This window comes from Cygnus olor, chromosome 12, assembly GCF_009769625.2.
Source record: "Cygnus olor isolate bCygOlo1 chromosome 12, bCygOlo1.pri.v2, whole genome shotgun sequence".
NCBI classification, from domain to species: Eukaryota; Metazoa; Chordata; class Aves; order Anseriformes; family Anatidae; genus Cygnus; species Cygnus olor.
Genome location: NC_049180.1, coordinates 13,951,292 through 13,972,875, shown reverse-complemented (window position 1 = coordinate 13,972,875; position 21,584 = coordinate 13,951,292). Strand labels below are relative to the sequence as shown.

The 21,584-nt window shown below is 38.4% G+C and overlaps 2 protein-coding genes across 11 annotated transcripts; one reads left to right on the top strand and one right to left on the bottom strand.

Moving 5' to 3' along the window:
• Positions 1–907: 907 nt before the first annotated feature.
• On the bottom strand, positions 908–17,363 carry HSDL1 (hydroxysteroid dehydrogenase like 1). Of its 8 annotated transcripts, none has more exons than XM_040570751.1 (5): positions 17,102–17,363; positions 5,854–6,086; positions 4,759–5,204; positions 2,516–2,743; positions 908–1,822 (listed from the first exon to the last, which is right to left on the bottom strand). In XM_040570751.1, the coding sequence occupies exons 1-5, from the start codon at positions 17,137–17,139 to the stop codon at positions 1,721–1,723; spliced, it is 1,047 nt and encodes a 348-aa protein (XP_040426685.1). In that variant the 5' UTR covers positions 17,140–17,363; the 3' UTR covers positions 908–1,720. The 8 variants fall into 8 exon arrangements, with proteins under 8 accessions (XP_040426685.1, XP_040426686.1, XP_040426688.1 ...); XM_040570752.1 differs by lacking the exon at positions 17,102–17,363 and adding an exon at positions 6,937–6,958; XM_040570754.1 differs by lacking the exon at positions 17,102–17,363 and adding an exon at positions 6,817–6,931.
• Positions 6,962–21,487, top strand: DNAAF1 (dynein axonemal assembly factor 1). 3 transcript variants are annotated; one of them, XM_040570747.1, is made up of 14 exons: positions 6,962–7,049; positions 7,425–7,656; positions 7,997–8,137; positions 8,621–8,756; positions 10,538–10,629; positions 11,515–11,736; positions 12,485–12,651; positions 12,917–13,038; positions 13,612–13,826; positions 14,764–15,024; positions 15,632–15,732; positions 18,427–18,495; positions 20,196–20,568; positions 20,867–21,487. In XM_040570747.1, the coding sequence occupies exons 2-14, from the start codon at positions 7,521–7,523 to the stop codon at positions 20,971–20,973; spliced, it is 2,142 nt and encodes a 713-aa protein (XP_040426681.1). In that variant the 5' UTR covers positions 6,962–7,049; positions 7,425–7,520; the 3' UTR covers positions 20,974–21,487. The 3 variants fall into 3 exon arrangements, with proteins under 3 accessions (XP_040426681.1, XP_040426680.1, XP_040426682.1); XM_040570746.1 differs by having other exon boundaries at positions 6,967–7,094; XM_040570748.1 differs by lacking the exon at positions 6,962–7,049 and adding an exon at positions 7,106–7,341.
• The last annotated feature ends 97 nt before the right edge of the window (positions 21,488–21,584 follow it).

Genomic DNA, 21,584 nt, shown 5'->3' with positions numbered 1-21,584 from the left:
CTCTTGCACGTTAAAAAATGAAAGGAGTTGCTGCTCAGCATTACTCTGGAGAACAGTTGTTTGAAAATCAGATTATTCAGACATGACTGAATGGACTTTAACTCCTGTAAGGAAATGTGAAGATATGATACTGTTAATAGGGAGTGACAAAGCCAAACACAAAAGACAGCAATAGAAGTGTTTTACAGTTTCACAACAGTATTTAAGCCTTTGCTAAAAATAAATGCGTTTTTCACCCAGCCTCTTTTAAATCCCCTTTCTGAACACATGTAAGTCATCATTAGGCACACCTAATACATACTTTTGAAACAAACAGCTGTCAGGGCCAGCTGAGTGTGGTCTGCTGACCAGAGATCACGCAGACCAAACACGCTCACGAGTTCCTGCCCTGATCCCTCCCTGCCTGCTCCTGCTCCTTCCCCTTCTTCCCCAAAAAAAGGAGTACTCTGGGTTGCAGGAGCACAACAGGAACAAATGTCAAGGGAGAGAGCTCCTTTGATACAAAAAATTGCAGTTGTACAGTAAACCAACAATCATTTTTCTTCGTTTGCAATGCAGCAGTTATACTGGGTACCTCAACAGAGCATTCACAGTCATGAAAGGGGGGGCTAGTTTCACTGTATTAAGAATCACGGTTTTTACGAGTTTTAGTCAAGATTTCATATGGCACAACTTCGAATTAGTTATTTAGAAACAGTCATTAGTTATTTAGAAACTGAGTCACCTCAACTGAGAGTATCTCACTGGATGGGAAAAAGTATTAGATTATTCTGTATTAAATCATACCCTTCTTTTAGATAGGACAGCTCTCAAGATTTAGTCTGCAAGAAATACAAGCAGTATAACACCAGATGACTTGTAGTAAATATATATATACACCTTTTTTCAATATAAATAAGAAGTCATACAGCATCAAAACGTGTTTTTTATTATCATAGGAAGCCAACCACTATTTTTAAATCAAAGCATTTATTTCTTCATTATTTTTCTTTAGCTAATATGGTTTTACGTTCTTTATTCTCCAGCCACACTTCAGCTTGCTGAAGGAACAGTTGATGCATGATCCAGATCATTCACGCTTAGAATAAGAAAGAAAACTGAGCTTATTTTCCAATTCATTTACAGCTCTGTATGACCTTCTCAGTCATTTAAACAACTCATTATGACCTTTCCATACATTTCAATTTTGAGAAGTACCTCAAATAACATAATTCAAAACCAACAACATTTACACTTAAAACACACAAATATCTTCCAATTAAAAGACCCAAAAAGTTCCACAAAACTGTGAATTAATGAGACTTAATTCAGTTGACTAGAATTGTCTTTTTAGACAGCATCATTTGTTTTGGGCCCATTTCTCCACAGCTGGAGAATTCTCAAATCCTATCACCATTACAAGTTGATGTTATGTAGCACTATGCAAAAAGCAGTTATTTACTGTCAGAATGACAGTTGTACCCACTCCTGTACAATTACCTTAAAGACAAAGTGATCTGAGATTAACCACCACAAGATCAGCCCTTTGTCCTGGAGGAATGCAGAGGAGGAGCTATTTAACACCAAGGTGCAGGAAGGATCCAGACTTCTGATGGCTAGGTTACACACGATTTGTTTAGCAAGGTATTGATAAATTACAGTAAATCCATGGTTCACTTAAGATTTTTGCAGCACTCTGATCAGAATATAGTACTCATCTATGCTGGACATCTAGATATTCCTATTTCAGTTTGCACGTTAAAGCTTCCTTGCGTATAATTCTTAAGAAGTACTGTGCAAACCACGCCCAGATCCATTCCGGTAGACGCTCACCCACTGCAAACTGTGAAGAGACACAGGGAAACAAGAAAAAAAAAAAGGAAGGAGCTGGTTAAGGTATTCTATTAAACAGTTTCTCAAATTCTTAATGTTGTGTTTCTCAAAGAACAGCAGTACCTGTTCAAACATGAGCAACTAAACCTTAAATTCTGCCCCCCCCCCGAAGTTTATTCAGCCCTTTTGGAAGGAGTGAATACAGCACGATAGTTAAGTTCTTCAAATAAATATTGAAGTGGTTTGTTTGTTCAACAGCAATGCTGTCTACTTCCTTTAATTCCCACATCTCGCCAGAATCCCTCCTGTTTCTGGTCTTCACTTTGGAGTAATCCACATTTCTTCAGTTCCTTCTTCTCTACTTGATGCTATAGAGCCAATAGGTTTGACACATGACACCCAAGCAGCAAGTGCGATGAGGTACCCTGCTTTTGAATAAAATGTTGTCTCTTGCCCATTTCTGTTGCATATTTCAACTAGGAATTGGATTCACTGTCTCATTCTAAAAACAAGCATGGCTGAGCATTTTATTTTTTTTAAAGCAGAATTAGTGAGATAACATGGCACAATGCCTTTAGGTCTTACGGTATATGCTGTACTCTTTCAGAATACTGCCATGTTTTTTGTTTGGACTCTTGAGGAAGTAAACAGCTTACTTTTTTTCCTACTGACAAGCACTAAATAGTTGGATGAATTTTCTTACCTTTATTGAATGCTTCCAGTAACCAGGAGTCCTTTTGGATAACCCAAGGGTAGAAATAGCATGACTTGCATATTCTTCAGCAGAAGGAAAAAAGAAAGATCTCTTTGATGTAACACTACTGCACGATACCATTTTTGTAGCGATGACAAATGGGGTTAAACTCTGAACAAAAATTCCTTTTGAGGCATATTCGTAATATAGTGCTCTACTGAAATAGTCCAAGTAGGTCTAGGAAGACAAAAGCAGAAGACATTCAATTTTGTTTGTTTTTACAATCAAGTCTCACTGCAGGGTTTTAGTAAAACCACAGAAAAGTTGTAGCATACTTGAAACATTAGCTTTAAAAGATGAGACCATAAAATATACATTTCTAAAGCTTGACCAACATTTCTATTTGCTGCTGTTTGTTTGCTGGGACCTAAAACAATACAGTGCCTTGCAGGAGAAAGTGACAGCTTAGCTTTCTGATGTGAAATTAACAAACCACCCATGAATTTCTGCCTAAAACCAATACAGAAACTTTTATATAACTTTTATATTGTTCAGTCTGAGGGCATTGAAGAAGACATTCTTAAGTTAATTACTGTCAAAAGGACAAAAAAAAAAAAAGTCCCATTCTTTAAAACATTTACAGGTGAACTACACACTCAACCAATCTTCCCCCGGTAAATTACTTGCTGGGACTCCCTTGCACAAAATTAAGCATGCATTTGTTCGTGTGCATCTGCATCCTCTCCTTTATCTCATTTTACTTTTACCAAATCACAGGAGAAAGCACAAGCCTGAAAACTAAGGGTACAGGAATCAGAATGAAAAATGATCATGGCTTAATCTTATCAGGGGAGCACCCCCGATGCCATACTGAAGCTGCGGTTGTGCTGCCTGACCAGTTAAATCTGAAAGAACATCTTAGACTCTGCTTGTGAATGATTTTTTTTTTTTTTAATCCTCAACGGCCTTTCAAAAGCATGGTTTCCAACCAACTGTTGGATGAGCATCTTCTACTGACGTTCTTACACCTGCTTTCAGGAAAAAAAAAAAAAAAAAAAAACATGCAAACCAACCACTCTGAACACCCCACACTGTTAGTGCACAAGGAAGCTTAAGATGCCAGAGCACCTTGTTCCCACTTTCGTGCCAAACCAGAGACCATGCTTTAAAGCAGATTGCTGATCTAGGATCTGGATTAACGATGTTGGTTAAAGCAAGAAGTTTTAGTAGACCTTTGGTTTCATTCTGTTCTTTTTCATTCAGGCCATTTCATTGATATAGTTCAGAGTGCAGTTCTACATACACTTAGCATAACCAAGAGACAGGTGCTCTGCAACAGGAATCTTGAGCCAGTTTCCACACTGAAGACAATCCACACGGAGTTATACTTTGGGGTAATATAGCTAGTTTTGCTCCAGGCAGAAGGAACTACTTGCAAGAGCTATCCTGGAACAAGGCTGTGTGGAGGTTAGGCTCCAGCAGAGGACAACAACCAACAGCCAGAAGCAACCATCACTTTGGGTTTAGACAACTGGATCTGGAAGAGATCTTTTCTACTTTCTCAGTTGCTTCTCAGGGGGATTAAGCAGCAAGTTATCCAGCACGAGTCTGCATCCGTGCACACTTCAGGGGTAACTTCAGCATCATCTAGTTATCCCATCCTATTCAGCAATGTCAGGATCTCCTGAGGAAGAAAAATTATGGGGAAGTTCTTTTTGCTTCTAAGTATGGTACAGGACAGAGGTATAAGAAGCCTTCTGCTCCACTTAGCCCCTTGGTGTTTGCTGAAGCAGCGTGTTGGGTTTTTTTGTTTGTTTGTTTGTTTTTTGCCACAGCTCTTGTTGCAGTGACAGCTTGTGCGCGACTGTAATACCTCTTGCTATCAAATAACCAGCCTGCAAGTACCTTGAGATATCCCTGCACACTTTTCAGCTACAGAAGAGAGAAGAAATTCCTCAGCCTTTCAACGGGTCATAGAATTGCCACTATTGGTTTGAACATCATTCCTCTGAGGAAGATGACACTTCTCCTGGAAGTACCCTTATGCTGCAGTTCACACATAATCCACATAGCAGACCTTGTCTCAAAGCCCATTAATGGGGAGGAAAAAAAGTGCAGCATAATATGTGAAACATGAACAAATCCCTAGAAGACTTTCAAGTGTTTTGATATCTTTGCTGAACACGTTAAAAAACCACCTATAATGCTTTTACTTTTCAGTGCATATCATCAAATATCACATCCTAACTTACTTTTGAAGCTCCATAGATTGTTAACATTGGTGTGGGCTGACAGCAGGATGCAGACGAGACGTTCACAATTGCACCTCTCTTCTTTTCCACCATGCCTGGCAGCACAATGTGCACCATCATGTTAGCAGAAGCAATATTTATGTTGATCATGTCCCACAGCATGTCCTCAGACAGGTTAGTGAAATAGTCCGGGTAGGTATAGAAGAGTCCTACGTTATTCACCAAGATCCCAATTTCTCTGTCTTTCAGGCCCTCCTTAATGGCTTGGTAAGCCTCACGCCCCTTACTGAAGTCAGCTACTATGAAATCTGTTTCCACTTTGTATGTTTCAGATATGCTTCTAGATACAGCCTGCAGCTTCTCCTTGTTTCGGCTGATTAAGATGATGTTGACACCACGCTTTGCCAGTTCTTCAGCATACGCCTTCCCGATACCATCGGTGCTACCTGTTATTAACAGAAAATAGAACAGCAGTGTGAAAATCAGAACAGCTGCAGTCTTCTGCTTCGACAGTTCTTTTAATTGCAGCTTTATTCCCTTCTCTGAAGATGATGTGGCACTGAATATGCTGAATAACACTAAAGATAACAATGTCAGCAGCAACCTTCTGCAATGGCACCTCATACAAGTTTCTTATTTCTATGACAACAGCAGAGCGCTTCAAGTAGAACCTTTATGAGAGGATGTCAGAGGTGCATGACTTAAACCTTACTGAAGAACTTGAGCACGTGAAAATCCCATAGCAAAAATAATACGTTGGCTGCATCTCTCTCTGAGGTTGCTTATGGAGTCTCATGCTCCCTTACACATGCTTGGGGTAGAGCTTACAATTTCTGGGAAAAGTTGTTCTGGGATTCTTTTTCAGCAGTCAGTCAACACACCGAGGACCTGAATTTACTAAGGCACTGTATTACTGTCCCTGACTGACTACAGTATCACTGCTCAAGCAAATTAACTTGTATTCACCAACCCAAGTCAATACAGGCCCCAGCTTGTGCCATAAGGCTCACCCAGCGATGTACGCCAGCAAGTTTTTACAGGACTGATACAACACATTATATAAGCATAAGCAAATATGCTGCTTCAGTCTCTTACCAGTGACCACTGCCCATCTTCCATACCGCTTGACAAGATCAATCTCACCAACCAGCTTTGGAACAACGTGAAGCCTGAGGATGCTGTAGGTGTTGAAGGCAAGAGTCATGCACTTCCTGACTGTGTACCAAGCTCCAATTAAAGCCAGGGCCTCTACATAAGAGCTGCAAGAACGACTGATCTCTCTGTACAGGAGGTAGAAACAATCCACTGCAGCCATGGCGATCAAAAGCCTAAGGAAAACAAGAAAAAGCAGGCAATTATAATCTCTTCAGCCACATAAACTGTTCAAACCTTTGAGATTTGGCAGTTTCAGTTATGTGCTACATCAGGGAGTGGCAACTGAAAAATGTCTTTCAACATATTCCCACCAAAAGTGATGCAACACTAGAAATAATAGAAGCAGTGCATCTTTAGGAATCAATCTGCAGTACATTCCAGAAAAGCAAACAAAAATCTTCGTAATTAAAAACAAAATAACACAAAATCCTGTAGGTATGAGAATATAACAAAGTTTCCATGAAGGACATTAACAGGAGCTGTTTAGCCTATGCTCAAGGGCTTACTTATCCGTTGGGCTGTAAAGACATGGATCTACGATCCTGTGAATGACACAATCCAAGCCCAGGCAGATAAGGGAAGCTCAACGTGCAAAAACTGCCTTTGGACGACTAAAATCACCTACGAAAGTGGGGATAAGCAGCGGGGAAGAGCTCAACACACGGCAACAAGCTTCCTCCAGTACAGCCAGCGAGGCTGAGGGCCCTTCCCTCCTCCTCCAGCCTCCCAAACGCCTCAGGAGTCTTTCCCCGGCCTTTCACGCACCTCACAGCGCTTTTAGCGGTTAAATACACTTTAAAACACGCACCCCCAGACTGCCACCGCTGTATCCCCACACGCACCGCGCTCCCCCCCGCAGCACCCCGGGCCCCCACGCTCCCCCCCGACCCTAAAGGGCTGCACCAGAGGGAAATCAACCCCCAGACAGCGGCCTGCCCGCCGGGGCCACCTCCCACCGGGGCGGCCTCCCGCCGGGGCCGCCTCTAGCCCGGCCTCTCCCTCAGCCCACGCCGCCACCATTACCGGAGCCAGGCCGCGGGGCATTGTGGGCCTGCGCGGCGTCGCCATGGCGACAGCGGCGGTTGGGGCGGGGAGCGCACTGCCGCCCGTTCCTCAGCGGACCCCCAGGGTCACAGGTTCGAATCCCCGGCCCGGAACCCCAAGTCGGGTTTTGGGGTCAGGTAAAGGGAAGTGGGGGTTTAATTTGAGGTCTTCTCTAACCTCAGGGACATTGGGGGTGAAGTGTAACAGGACCCGCAGTCCTCGCCAGGTGACAGCTCTCTGGCAGGCAGCGCAAGGCAGTGTGGTGGAGGAGCAGCATCCCTGCCCCCTCGGCTTGCCAGCCCTGAGAGGAAAAAAGCGACTTGCTCTGCTTTTGGGGTCTTCACTGTGTTTTGGGGTCTTCACTGTGTTCTTCACTGCTCTGAGGCATGTGCCTTTCGGGGCCTCCACAGTGAGAGGTTTTTGCTGGGCAGGCTGGATAATCTTGTACTGTCTTTTATCTGTAACAGGTTCTCCTGCTAAAGCCTTTAGAAAGCTTGTCTGGCAGTTGGATTTTAAGTCAAACACCGACTTGAGTTGATTTTGTCTAAATCACATCTCATAAAATGCAAGCGCAAAATGGAGACTCGGACGCAGGCCTTAGAGCGGAGGTCGTTGCCCAAGGGGTGGCGGGAGAGCCTCCGAACAGCACAGGGAACGATGCGACCCACACAGAAAATGAAGGAAATTCTGTCAACACAGGTAAGCTCTTCCACTTGGCTTGCTAGGGTGAATTTAGGGAACGTTTAGAGAACTGAGTCAACCTAAATGGTATCAAGTCTGTTGTCACTCATCTGGATACAAGGTGAGTTTATTCTTTCTCCCACTAAAGTCACTGAAAATCTTGCTGGAACTGAGACTTACCTCCGTTACCTATATTCTTGTGCTTTTTTCTTTTTTTTCAGTTTCTTTATTTTTCTTTTTCTCGGGGTATACCTTTTGTATTGCAGTCATACATCTAGCCTGACCTCTAGAAGTTTTAATTACAGCCATATGTAAATGATCTGGTACAATCGTTTTGTTTTTGCTGTCTCTTTTTAAGTGTCAGGACTACAAGCACAACTAGAAGGTGCAGAGCAAGAATCTGAAGAGAAGACTATTGAAAATGCAATTACTCAAACACAGTCTAAAGACAATTTGAATGAGTATAGCACTGGAGACACCCTTGAAAGAGTGCAAAAAGGTAATTTTCTGATAGCTAGACAAAAAAACAGTGTTTGCCACAACTCAGTTACGCCCATTATCACGGTCTCATGCAAATCTTACATGCAAATCTAGCAGTCTTCTTAAACTCAAATTATTTTTAATTAAATGTAATGTACTGTAGATGTCTAAGACCATAAGAGCACCGGTGCCAGTACTTTATTATCATTGTACATTGCAATAATCCTTCTTAAAACTAGTGGGTGCTACCTGACTTCCGGATCTAAACAAATGCAATACTTCAACAGTTTATTTTGCTACTAGCTATTTTATTACTTTCCTTCTAAAGAAAGTTAAGCTTCCTTTCATTAAAAAGATCAGCAAATGCCTTGGTTGGAATATATCTTTTCTTGAAATTCATATTCAAATGTTCTTTGATATTTCTCTGAATTAATTGGAAACATGACGCTTTTTCCCCAACTTATATTGTTGAACTGCAATTTGTTTTTTTCTTACAATAAAGATGTTAAAACTCAAGAGAAAGCCTTCAACTGTATGTCCAGAACAGATCAACAGAATGAACAAAAATCAGATGGTGATCACAAGTCAGTAACCAGCTCATTCAGTCAAAGGACAGAAGAAAAGGGGGGCTGTGTAAGGTAATATATCAGTTAGTGATGTTTTCTATTTAAATCTTGGCATCACTGAAGTCAATAGAGTTTCACGATTCTACATATTAATCTTACCTCAGGAGAATGATTTTGAAGATGAACTTGAGACTAATCAATAAATCAGGAATTGTTGGTATTTCTAGTATTTACACTGTTCTTTTATGGCCACAGTAGCAAACTGCCTTTTAAATACATGATGTAGTCTATTTAATGGATCTGAACAAAATTGTTCAAACTCTTGTGGGGGTCTTTTGTCGGATTTGATCATTTCTCAGTATGAATTCAGACAATACATTGTATAAGTTCATCTCAATGTAAATATTACATTTGTCAAGATAATTTTTAGCAGAGGGAATTCAGAGGTACCTCAGACAGATAACAGTAAGGTACAACTCCTTTGTAAGCTCTCACTCTAATTTTGACGCAGACTAAACCAGTATGGGCTGTGATGGCTGTTCATTAATGTGAAATGGGATTATTCTCTTGTTTTCTCCAAGTAAGCACATTTGCTTGCAATAAAATCAAAAACCATGTTTCGTACTATTTCATGACAATGCTGAAAGTCTGGTGACATGGTCTAGATATGCAATGATACATAAGGAGCAATGAAAAGTAACTGTCCATTCCTGTACCTGCTTATATGTTAGGGAAACTTCCCCAAGAAAGTTTATGTTGCTGCTGGCTCTAACATGCCTGTTCTATAGGAGACAGTTATAGTCCTTTAAGGCCAAGTTAAAGACTCTCTCTGAGTTATCAGGAAGTAGATCGGACTCTGCAGACATAGAAAACTTCATCATTACAGGCTAATCAGGTTGGCACACTTCAAAATGAAATTCTTATGAAGAATGATGTCAGAGAGCAACAATTGCATAAGAAAGATAATTAGTGTTCTTAAGGAATACATTTTATGATCCTATAATTGCCTGAGGATGATGATAATTTGATTAAGTGCTACTGTAAATAGCACAATGAAAGTCAGTGTAATACACTGCAGCCATATAGCATTCAATAATGTACCTGGGCACACAATGCAAGAAAAGAGTACATATTTAGAGATTTGGCTTAAAGTTTATAAATCCTTCATTTCTTCCAAGATTTATGGAGCAGTAACTGGCTGACAATCATATTTTATATTGCCCCAGGAACTCAATTGACTAGTTAGATGACTGTATTAGAGTTTTGGTTCCTTAGCGGTATTGAGGTTTTCAGTGTGGTAAGTAACTATATTTAAAAAATAAAGAATTAAATAAAAAATAATTATGAAAGGTATGCCTTCAATGCTTTTTTTTTCCATTTTGAAAATATCTTCTTGCCAAGAAAATCTTACTGTTGCAAGATTTAGTCCGACAAATACTTATGGCCGCAAATGCAAGGTTAAATTCATTAATATGAGATTGAGAAATGGAAAATAATTTGGGGTCATATAACAGCAAAGAGTGGAGAAAAGAATAGGAGAGGAAGGAAACGGAGAGGAAGGAACTGGAATCTAACAAAATCATACTACTTTTTTCAGGAAGATTCCCGACCTACTTTCCTTTTTTTATATTAGAAAGAACCTGGTAACACACTTCAGACAGGCAGAAATGGAAAGACACTAAAAAAAAATCAACAGCTTTTTTGCTCTGAGTATAGTCTTGAAAGCTGTAGCTATTTCTCTTGCGTAAAAGAGCTATTAATTATGTTGCATTAAAATGTGTTTAAAAAACAAAGATTTCAGAATGTGCACTGAAATACATTTTGTTTGTTTCTGCTTCCTATTTTTATTTTAGAATGACAAAAAAGATTCTGCAAGACATTTGTAAGCAGCAGAAATTGTACTTGACCCCATCCTTAAATGATATACTTTACTTGCATTATAAAGGTAAGGTGTGGAAAGAGTGTATAGATTTATCATTCTTAAATAGTATTCTAGCAGGGAATCTAGTTTATGGCTAACTGAGGTAAAGTATAAAACATTCTTTTAAATTAGAAACATAATTTAATTTGACAAAAAATTGTAATTTAGAAACAAAATAAGTCAATATGAAGGTAGATAAGTGAACTGATTATAGACCTAATTCATTTTGGGGACTCATTCAAAGGATTAATAGGAATCAAGAAAGACTATTTTTTCAAAACAGTTACCTCTGAAAAAATGATATGTTAACATGCCAGTCTAGGTTGCATTCAGAAGAAAATATATGCATTTTTTTCTTTTTAAAGGTGCTTGTATAAAGAAGTTTTTAATTAGCTTTTGAGACATGAAAACAAACAGTAAACACACTGCATGTTCTCAAATACTACTGAAAGAAAGAGCAATTGCGAGAATGAACATGGATCATCCAGTTCTGATCTTTGAGCAGGTTTTTTGCTTTATACTGCTAGATCATAGAATATCCCGAGTGGGAAGGGACCCATAAGGATCATCAAGTCCAAATCCTGATTATTCATGATAGCATAAGAAATGTTTTAAATAAATACAGCATGCTAGACCTACCTTCTACATTTGGCCTTGTGTTTGCTATTTTCTCATTATTTATTGAGAATCTAGAGGGTTGCGCATGGTACAGACCAAACTAGGTACCTTATAGGTACATTTTCTCCCTTTATGGACCAATTGAATCAGCAGATATATTGCCATCAATTTGAATGTAACAGCTCAGAGGCTGTTTCAGCAGCAATGGTTTAAATACATTAAATAAATGTATTTTTCCAAAGACTTATTTTTAGCCAATACAATTTCATTTTGAAATATCTTTCTCTGCAGGATTTGACCGACTGGAGAACCTTGAAGAGTATACTGGATTGAGGTGTTTATGGCTGGAATGCAATGGCTTAAGAAAAATAGAGAATTTGGAGGCTCTGACAGAGTTGCGCTGCCTCTATTTGCAACTCAATTTAATTAACAGAATTGAAAATCTCGAATCCTTAGAAAAGCTGGATTCCCTCAACATCAGTAACAACTATGTCAAGACCATTGAGAATCTCTGTAAGAACTGTTGGTGCAAGATATTTTAACTTATAAGGAGCTAATATTTAAATTATAAGGAGCTAAGCTTTGACAGTTAGTGGCAGTAGATTTAAGATTTTTTTTAAAATCATGTTAAAATGTTGCACACTATCCAATACCAAAGTCCACAAGGTTTCCATTGAAGTCAAACCTATGTATTATGCAGTTTAAATAGATGAGTAAACATACAATAACTACTTAAATGCAGATACCCAGAACAATATAGTATTTCCTCGCTTCATAACACCATCTCAGTACTGAGCTGTTTTGCAGAGAGGCTGATGATCCAGTTTTCACCATTTACTTTACAGTTAGGATGTGCTTTGGCAGTTGCAGACATGATTACCAGATCTTTTATGTCTGTTGAAAGGATTTATTCCATCTTCAGCAGAAAATTAAAGAAAAAAATGCTCTATATTATCATTTGTTTACATTAAGGGTAATTTGAAACAGAAGCTCTTGCTTTTGTGTAACTGACTAGTTCAAAAGGTGAATTGAAAACAATCAACCATCCTTAAAACAAACAACTATTTCTTGAGGTGAAGAAAGGATCTGTGGAGGCATAGACAAAAAGTACATATAAGCAGAACAACAAATACAGAAAAAAGCTCCCCAGAAGTCAATATAAACAATTATGTTGAAAGTGCAGTATTCTACTTGCTCCAGAAAATCACTGTGAAGCAGTGACTCTTACCTTTCCTTTCATTGCACTGTTCTTGTCTGACAGCTTGTCTGAAAATCCTGAACACTCTGCAGATTGCTCACAACAAGTTAGAAACAGTGGAAGACATACAGCATTTGCAAGAATGCCCAAGTATTTCTGTTCTTGATCTTTCCCACAACAACTTAAGTGATCCAAATATTATAACTATTCTGGAGGCAATGCCTAATTTGGTAAGCTGAATGCAGCTGAGGGTTTGTATCATGTATATGGTTGAATACTTTTTAAAAGCTTTGTCAGGTAGTCCAGTGCATAATGGGTCCTGGTCTAAAATGTTATTAAACATGTTTAGTTTTTTAGTAGATTACCTGTAATAACCAAGATGTTCTATTTACCACTTGCTTTTGAAATGATAGGGAAAGTACATATCCAAGTTGTGTGTATTTTTGTTATTTTTTTGAATCTGAACTTTGAAATTTGTTTCCTTTGTTTCTCTAGCGTGTGCTGAATTTAATGGGAAATCAAGTGATCAAGAAAATCACTAATTATAGAAAAACACTTACCGTTCGCCTAAAACAGCTAACATATCTGGATGACAGACCAGTTTTCCCAAAGGATAGGTAAGAAACAGAGACATCTTTACACAGCAGTAAGGCTCAAATGCTAATGATCTTACATCCAGTTTTTAGCAATACTGTCATGCAAGGAAAGGAAGACTGACTGGTAAAATTTATTGAGGGTGGGTGACTTTCATTACAATAGAATTATACTACCAAAATCTACATACCTAAAAGAAACTAAGCTCTTTTTTTTTCCCACAAGATAACTAATTATTGAACAGAATTGTTTTACGCAAAATCTGTAGGCCACAGAAGCAAATCCTGATTTCAACAGAAACTGAACAGGTGTCAGGGAAAGCAGAGCCACGATCAGCAGTCCTGATGGATCTTTGGTGTTGTAATCACTGGCATTTGGATATCTTTGCTTCTTTTGTTGCAGTTCCACATGCAAGATAAGATAGATGTGCAGCCCTGTTGCATAAGGGATTGGTATTGCTATCTGATGGTTTGTTGTGGGTTTTTTTGTTTGTTTCTGTTGATGATACTTTATGCTGCTACAAACTATTTCAAATTTCTCTTCTGTTAGAGAATCTTTTACGACTATATTGCAGTGAGCTCTTTTGTTTTCATTAGAGCCTGCGCAGAAGCCTGGGCTGTTGGAGGGCTTGAAGCTGAGAAAGCAGAAAGGGAAAAATGGGAAACCAGAGAGAGAAAAAAAATCCAAGATAGCATTGATGCTTTAGCAGCAATCAGGCAAAAAGCAGAGGAAAAGAAAAGACAAAAGTATATGGAAGAAAGAGATGCAGGTGCAAAATGTGGAAACGAAGATGCAACAGCCACCCTAGAAGGTTTGTGGTTAATATTTTGGAAGAGTTTGTGTCTGCTTTTATTTGAATGTTTACAATAAATTAATAGTTCCCAACTATTCAGAAACAAGCAATTTTTGAAATGTACTTATGAATCTTCTTTTCCCATACTAACTACTTTGTTAATCTTACCACATTTTAGATTAACCAGCAAGCTTATAAGCAATCATCACCTTTCTCACTGCTGATAAAATAAACAAAACAATAGCAAACCACTTTCTGTCTCAGCTTTTCAAGCTGTTGTTCTCTACACCAGAGCAACCAGGTGCTAGTCAGGGCAGTAGTGGTTCCAGCACGTATTCATGCCCTGACTTACTGCCCTTTTTTATGCCAGAAATTCTCCTGTCACATTATTCAAGATGGCATAAAGTCATGACCAATAGTAATCCCCAGCCTAGCCTTTTCTAGAACAGTATGCATATTTCAGGATAAACAAGACAGAAGACAATAACAAAGAAGTACTACAGTGCAGAAGAGTATTTGTGTGGTGCATTTTGGCTTTCACAGGCTCTGAAGTCAAACAGTTGACTAGCAAGTAAAACTTTTTCAGCAACCTAGTAGATTGCATAAAGTAGAGGATAACTTTGGCAGTTGATCCGTCAAAATACTCAAGCATATATTTGAATGTAGTCACATGTGAGTCCTCTCAAGGTTAACTATAGATACCAGACAATTATTTACTACAGTGTGTTCTCTAGATGAGATTTTGCTGGGGAACTGTAGATGCTGGAGAGTTGAGATGGGAAAACATTGCTGCAGTGCTAGGAGGACTGCCGAACCGTGAATAGCTGCTCAAACAAAGTAGGAGCTTTTGATGCATATTTTGGGCTAAGCTACTAAGACCGTGTACAGTTTGGATATCTAGAATAAGTGATGGCAGGTTAACTCAGCAGTTTCAATGAATTCATTTCTTCTGTAGGAGGATCTGCAAATTCAGATAGCAATGATGGAAATTATAATACATCAGAGACATCAAATCTATCAGAAGAGCAAGAAACTCAAGAGAAGACTGAGAAATTTAGAAAGGAAAGTTTTGATGCTCATGATGAAGTGATAACACTTGTACGAGACAGGGGAGATAACACAGACTTCCCACCTGAAAGTATTCCTCCAAGAATTCAAGAGGATTCACATATGTCAAGTTCTTACACACACTTAAACTTCAACAAGGAGCTAGATGGTAACGTACACAGCAAAGAATGAAACCAAACTGGGGACGTACAGGCGATAAGCCAAACTCTGTCTCAGTGTAACTCCCCTTTGCTGTGATTCAAAACCGCTGATTCATAGCTAAAAATGTCCCATTAGATTTCCATAGCGGTGAGTTGAAAAGCAAGTAATTCTGGGTAGAATATTATTTTAATACAACAAACACAAAATCTGAGTGCCCAGCTTGCAGCTTCTGATATGTAAAGTTGGAATTCCACTTCTCAAACATGCTAGGTTTAGTGACAGCACAGTAGAGCTTACAGGCTTCCCATGCTCCCACAAACTGTGTGTTCTGTCTGCCAGCAAAAGCTGGATGTAACTCAAGAAGCAGTTCTGTGCCTTCGCACATGGAAGAATGTTTTTCTTTTGTAGATATATGGAATATATTATTTTAAAGTACAAATATTAATTTATAAATTTTAAGGGAGACAAATATGATGGATAGACAAAGCACTGGATTCAGCAGTGAATTCTGCAACAGTAGTCAGATCCCCAGCAGTCTGGTTCTACAGTGTTGCAACATACAAAGCCTTTTATGCAGTTAGTTTTCTGCAACTAGCTATTTTTTTATTCTTCAGATTTACCAAGAGAGACTGGAAGGGCCATGGTTCCTGAACTGGGTGAATATGCTGAAATTGAACAGATCAAACTAGAGACACCAGAGAAACTTCGTCTTGATGTATGTATTAGATTAAGATTTTAAGAAATTAAGATTTGGGTATTGTCTACTCCCAAATTAATTCCTGTAACATCCTGGCTGAATAAAGCATACGGCTAGACTTATAATAAAGGTCCATGACTAGGAAAAGTAGAAGGAATCAAAGGAGAAATAACAATAAAGTTGTAGGGTATTAATTCTTTCCAGCATGTGGAAAGGATTTACCACTGCTACCAAATTCTGGTTTGTCCTTTGGCCGTAGATCACCTGAAGCTGACCTTTTAGCTCTGTGATTTCTCTGTGGAGAGAGTTAATGGGGGCTTTTATTTGAAAAATAGAAATCACAATAAAAATAATCCAGTGAATAAATGTGTCCCGTTAGGCAAAACTCAAGTGAAATATTCATTGGAAAAGGCAAATGATTGTGGAAAAACCATAATGAAGAAATAGCCAGCCAGTTATTGTAAGTGCTTGCTAGCAATATTAGATAATATAATTAGTTCTCAAGATAAAACTTTCAGGTATATTTTCAAGAAATGCTGAATTTGCATTTTCCATGTATATATTAAGTGATTAACATTTTTAATATATTCATCTATTTTCTGAGATTTCTATCTGATGATTTAAACATTTAACCATGAAGGCATGCGTAATACCACTGAAAAATACAATATGAGTGCAAAGGAATACTATTTGGTATGTTCTAATTACAACCCTACTGCTAAACGGACAGTGTCAGATTATGACACAATTAGCAACAGTAAACTTTTGAGCTTATGATTTTCCAGAGCATTTAATATACTGTTTAACCCCTTATACAGAGACTGTTAACTAAATTCTTTCTGGCATGCTTTAGAAAGGTCAGTTATATCTTTTCTATGTCCTTAATTTCCCAGGAAAAAAATCCATCCTATTATTGAAGGACCCAACTCACTGCTTTAGTAGAGGGCTTATTGCATTGCTGCATCTTCCTGTTCAGCTATTTTTAATAATCAGTTTAACAAGGACAGTGGAGAGAACTGGCAGCAACTCTAAGTACATACAATATTATTTTTCAAAGAAGATCTTGCAGGGCTGAAACAAAAGCTTTAAATACATAGCAATACTGTAGGTCCCCACAAGGTGAAGATCTCAAAGATTCAGTGGATTTTTTTTTTCTTCGTGCTGTATGGCACCACTGTGTAACATAGTATAAAAAGAACTCTTCAGCATATGTAGATGGGGTTTCTTTCAACACTTGTGAATATTCTGTGAATATTCTAAGGATAAAATTAAGGATAAAATTAAACAAATCACATACTAATACACATTTCAGTGTTCTGTGCTACTCTGTTCTCCAACTGATGTTTAGTAATGGCAAGAGCTGCTGGCAACAGCCTCCAATACTTACGCTACTGCAGATTTTCCGGAGACAGCTAGCACTGACATGGTGGGGAATGACCAAGAAGATGCTGTGAGTGAGAAGCTCGGAAGCAGCACTGTAGTCAGTGTTCGTATCCTGGAGTCTGTAGATGGTCTCAGTAGTAATATAAGGGAGAATAGTGGAGGAGGATTTGTAATGCAGTGGTTATGACATCCCTCTGTCAAGCAGAAACAAGCCAAACGTGCAAGAACTGGTCTTTGTGCATAATCCTTGGCAGTGGTTGAGCTACACACCATGTACCTAAACCAGGATAACTTTCACCAACAAGATTAACAGCTATTTCGCATCCCTGTTTACATCAAATTCTACTCATTAATGTTAGTCTGCAAATCTTAATTCGTACACTTTTCATCATATTCTTCTAAAACTATTTGAATTCAGGACATGCTGCACTAGCCACAACCACATCAGGAAACACATTTTATTTGTTGATTTTAATTCTGTAATAGTCTTCACACACCAAACATACAGATTAGATGTTCCCGATGCTGCTATGCCAAGCAACTTGCTACACAAAACCAGTGAGCTCTAAAAACACTTTACTTAAGGAGATGCTTTTACCAGTATTAGCCTGCATTAAAAATTTGGCAAAGAGGTATTACATTCTACGTGTAATTTTGTATTTCCGCCCCCTAGTTTTGCTTTCATGTCAGTAACTTGTCTTAAATAATATTTTTAATGTAGACATGAAATTATTGGGCTTGCCTGAGGAAAAATAATTCTCAGCAAATTTACTGTTCCACTTCCTTAATTACAAGGCTTCCACAGTAAAACACTATTTTATTAGTTGTGTTTAGATTATCAGAATTTACTGATAAATTGTTTCAAATAGATGGCAGATCTTACTTTGGCTGTTACCCGTAAAGATGGATTACAGTTGAGAAGTCTACTGAATGAGTAAGAAACAGCTAAGAGACATAAACCACATCTCCTTTTAAAATCTTTGTAGTGTCTTTTTGTTTATCCATTTTCCTTCCTTCCTTTTTTTTTATTTATTTGTTGTTGTTGTTGTTTTTAACCTCCTAGTCACAGCAGAGTAGAAAAGACCATTCCAATGACATTAAGGTTATTGCCTTCCCATCTGCTATTTCTGGAGACAGATGAATTGTACTTTTCCCACATATGCTTAATGGAGAAAGCTGTCATCCTGGAGAAGATGACAGTCCAGTATTTCTAGTTGTGGCCTCTTATCTGGAAAAGCATAGTGTTGAAAAAGATCCCCAATGAGATAGGGATGACATATTTTATTGATTAGAGCTAAGTTTTCCCACTGGTTTTGTGATTGTCTTCAGGAACTGCCTGATTTAGAAGATATAGATGTAAATGAATTTCCCCCAGAAGAGGAAATCTTTGTTCAAAAGGTAAGATTCTTATTAATTCCAGTGATGAAGCTTCCCTTATGAACGTTTTGCGAAATAAGGGCAATCTGAGTTGCGAAATGCGGTCTTGGAAGACACAATCAGTTGTGCACTTATAAACTAAAATGGATGTTTCATCACATCTTGTATATTCACTTGTAAATCTTCTTTCAATTTGATTTTTTTTTATATTTTTGCATTGTAAAAATAGGAGAATGAAAAACTAAGGTCAAATAATGTAACAGTTAAATAAAATTAACTTCTTAGTGGTATATAGCTTTTCAATGAAGATTACTGATAAAATATACTTTACTAGTACTAATATGCTGCAAAGGGCTGAGTAGATTGTACAATAGCCTACTACTGAATAAAACCAGACTTTTCAACTGAAAATACAGAGACCAAAACTCCTCTGCTTCACTTAATACTACTGATATACAATGCATTCCAGCCCCACTGGTTCATGCCCCCAATAGCATCATGCTATGCTCAGACTAAGCTGCTAGACAAGACCATAAACAGAAACTAAAGAGGAAAAAAAAAAAAGATTAAAAGGACAGCTTTGATTCTAATGTTGCTGATGGCTCATTCTTGCCCTGCTGGAGACAGGCTGATACAGTACACATTTTTGCAACAGCTTGGAGGAACTTGTAAAGTTTTCCTACAGTCCATTTGTGTAAGGCATGGGTTTTATTTGCTCATCTGGTCACATCCTCACAAAAATGTTGCAAAATGTCTTGGCCAACAAAGCCTCCACGCAGAAGATAAGAGAAGGAATAGGGCAGGGAACAAAGAGGATTAATAAAGGAATGTGTGTTAGCAACTCTCACATTCCTAAGAGTGTTTGGTTCTTAAATGAAGTCAGATTAGACATTAGATTAGACACTGGGTAGAGTCTGGTAAGTAATATTTTAAAAACAGCAGTAGTAAGTCAGTATATTGTGAGAGATCCTGGAAGATGAGAACATAAGTGTCAGTCACAGTGGTGAAATGTCGACCTCTCAGCCTTGGTCGTGTTGCATCACCGCCCAAACCTTCCACTTTATGTGAAATACCATTGGTTCTTTAGCAGAAATCCAGCCCTGAATTCCTGTAGCCTCCTAGTTAAGGGCATTTCCTGAGCAGTGGAAGAGCCAAGGTTAAATTCCTGCTGTGACAAAGGTAAAGTAATACATCTGAGCCCATGAATCCTCTTGCCCTTGTCAGTGGCTTGCTCTTGAAGCATGTGGTTTTGGGAAACTGGGGCTTTGTTTTTATTTTGTCTGACATAAAAATAAATTTGCTTTCAGGTTGGATCGAAACTAACCAGTAAGTTGTAAATCAAAGGGCCAGACTACTCTGATCTAGTCTACACAATTATGATGGCTGTCTTTTTTTTAAATATGCTTGTACTCATTTTGATAAAATGATCAAAAAAAGTATTAGCGGCTACACATTGCTGAATTGCTGAAATATTCCCTTTTTTTCTTTTTTGAACTGTCAGTAGTTCATGGTCAGCTCATGGCTAATGTCTGCCATGCAGTTAACCCAGGATCAATCTGCAAAGGAGAAGAGCTGTGGATGTGAAGCAGATCTTCCATACATTTTGGGAGAAAAGCACATCAGGGATGACAATTGTTGTACGGATTCAGGAGATAGTTACCTATCTTTCATTTGTTATATCTAGAAGGATATATTTTCAATTACATTTTCTGCCTTTACAGCAATGTCACCCAAATATTGAAATAATTTCTGAAATGACAAATGACAGCGATTCTGCCTTAGAGGAAAACAATAAAACCACATTTGAGCATTCAGTAGGAGAAGTTCCAACAACAATTTTTTCGAACATGTCCAAGACACATAAAGCGCAAGAAAATGAGCGCCTAAGACCCTTTGTTGAATGTTTCTTTATGGAGCCCTCTAATTCAGGAAGATACTTGGAGACCAAAGACAAACAAGCTAACCCCCATAAAGCCTTGATACAAGAGGTTATCTCTGAACCTACTGATAAGCTACTCTTGTCATCAGTCTGCAATCAACCAGATGACCCAAGCCTGTGGGAAGGGGACAGCAAGATTACAGTTGCTTGCCCTGGTAAGATTACAGCAATACAATTAATCACAGAGTAAAAGGCAGGTGGCGTACATACACTAACATAAAGGATTTGTTGAGCTCTTGTCAAAAAAGCTTTAAATGCACCGTGTTAGTTAACAACCACTTCCTCCTTTTGTTTATGTGGGAAGCCTAATAAATTAAGAATTAAAATGTTTCTCTTTTTTTTTTTTACACAGAATTCCTTGCTTTGTATCATTTAAATTGGGCTTTACATTTCTTTTTCCAGTATTAAAGACTACCAGTGAGTTTCACTTGCCTTTCACTTGCCTTTTAACAGGGAATGGCAGGGATGGAGAAGTACAAACCCTGGCTGAATTGGCTGAATGCAAAGAGTGTTCTCATGAACCACAAGATGACAAGGACAGTAACAGGGGATTAGATTAATCACTTTGAATAAAACAAACCAAATCTGGAACATTGTGCCTGCCTGACGGCTTAAAGTTGTTCTCCAAATGCAAAGTTCAGCATTGGGACCATCAGTTAAAACTGTAACACTTCGTGGTATAAAAAAACACTGCCTTCACCATGAGGACTTCAGTGTTTCACTCAGAGGCAATGCAGCCTCCAACATATGACCTTCAGGGCAGAACATACGGTGATGCCAGCATGAAAGCAGCACATAACCCTCTGTAACCTGCAGGTAACAAGTGCCTTGTGTTCCCACTGACAAAAGTGCTAGAAATCCCTCACCTCTTCAGGGCAGCTGGGAGCATTTACTACCACTGAAAATGAGGTCAATAGTGTTTTAAGGTTAAATTCCACTCTCTCGCATCCTTTCTTTTTCCTTGCATCTTTCTAGAAATGTTTGTATCTTATGGTTTCATTACCTACATAGTTTCAATTCATAATGTAGTACGTTTCTGTCATTAAAACTAAATAAAGATTCTACTTGTAACCCGATATATTTTTAACTTGTATCACCTCACAAGTATGTCATACCACATAGACCTCAATGACAGATCAAGATTGCTTCTAATGATATTTTAAGAATCTAA

What these genes read in the sequence shown, in the direction of transcription:
- DNAAF1 (XM_040570747.1), top strand. Translation starts at nt 7,521, where the DNA reads ATGCAAGCGCAAAATGGAGACTCGGACGCAGGCCTTAGAGCGGAGGTC. An exon ending in CCTTGAAAGAGTGCAAAAAG is followed by an intron (nt 8,138 to 8,620) that starts GTAATTTTCTGA and finishes CTTACAATAAAG; the next exon opens with ATGTTAAAACTCAAGAGAAA. An exon ending in CAGAGAAACTTCGTCTTGAT is followed by an intron (nt 15,733 to 18,426) that starts GTATGTATTAGA and finishes GATTGTCTTCAG; the next exon opens with GAACTGCCTGATTTAGAAGA.
- HSDL1 (XM_040570751.1), bottom strand. Translation starts at nt 17,139, where the DNA reads ATGTCAGTGCTAGCTGTCTCCGGAAAATCTGCAGTAGC. An exon ending in CAATCTATGGAGCTTCAAAA is followed by an intron (nt 2,744 to 4,758) that starts GTAAGTTAGGAT and finishes TTGTCTTCCTAG; the next exon opens with ACCTACTTGGACTATTTCAG. An exon ending in ACTGGAAGCATTCAATAAAG is followed by an intron (nt 1,823 to 2,515) that starts GTAAGAAAATTC and finishes GTCTCTTCACAG; the next exon opens with TTTGCAGTGGGTGAGCGTCT.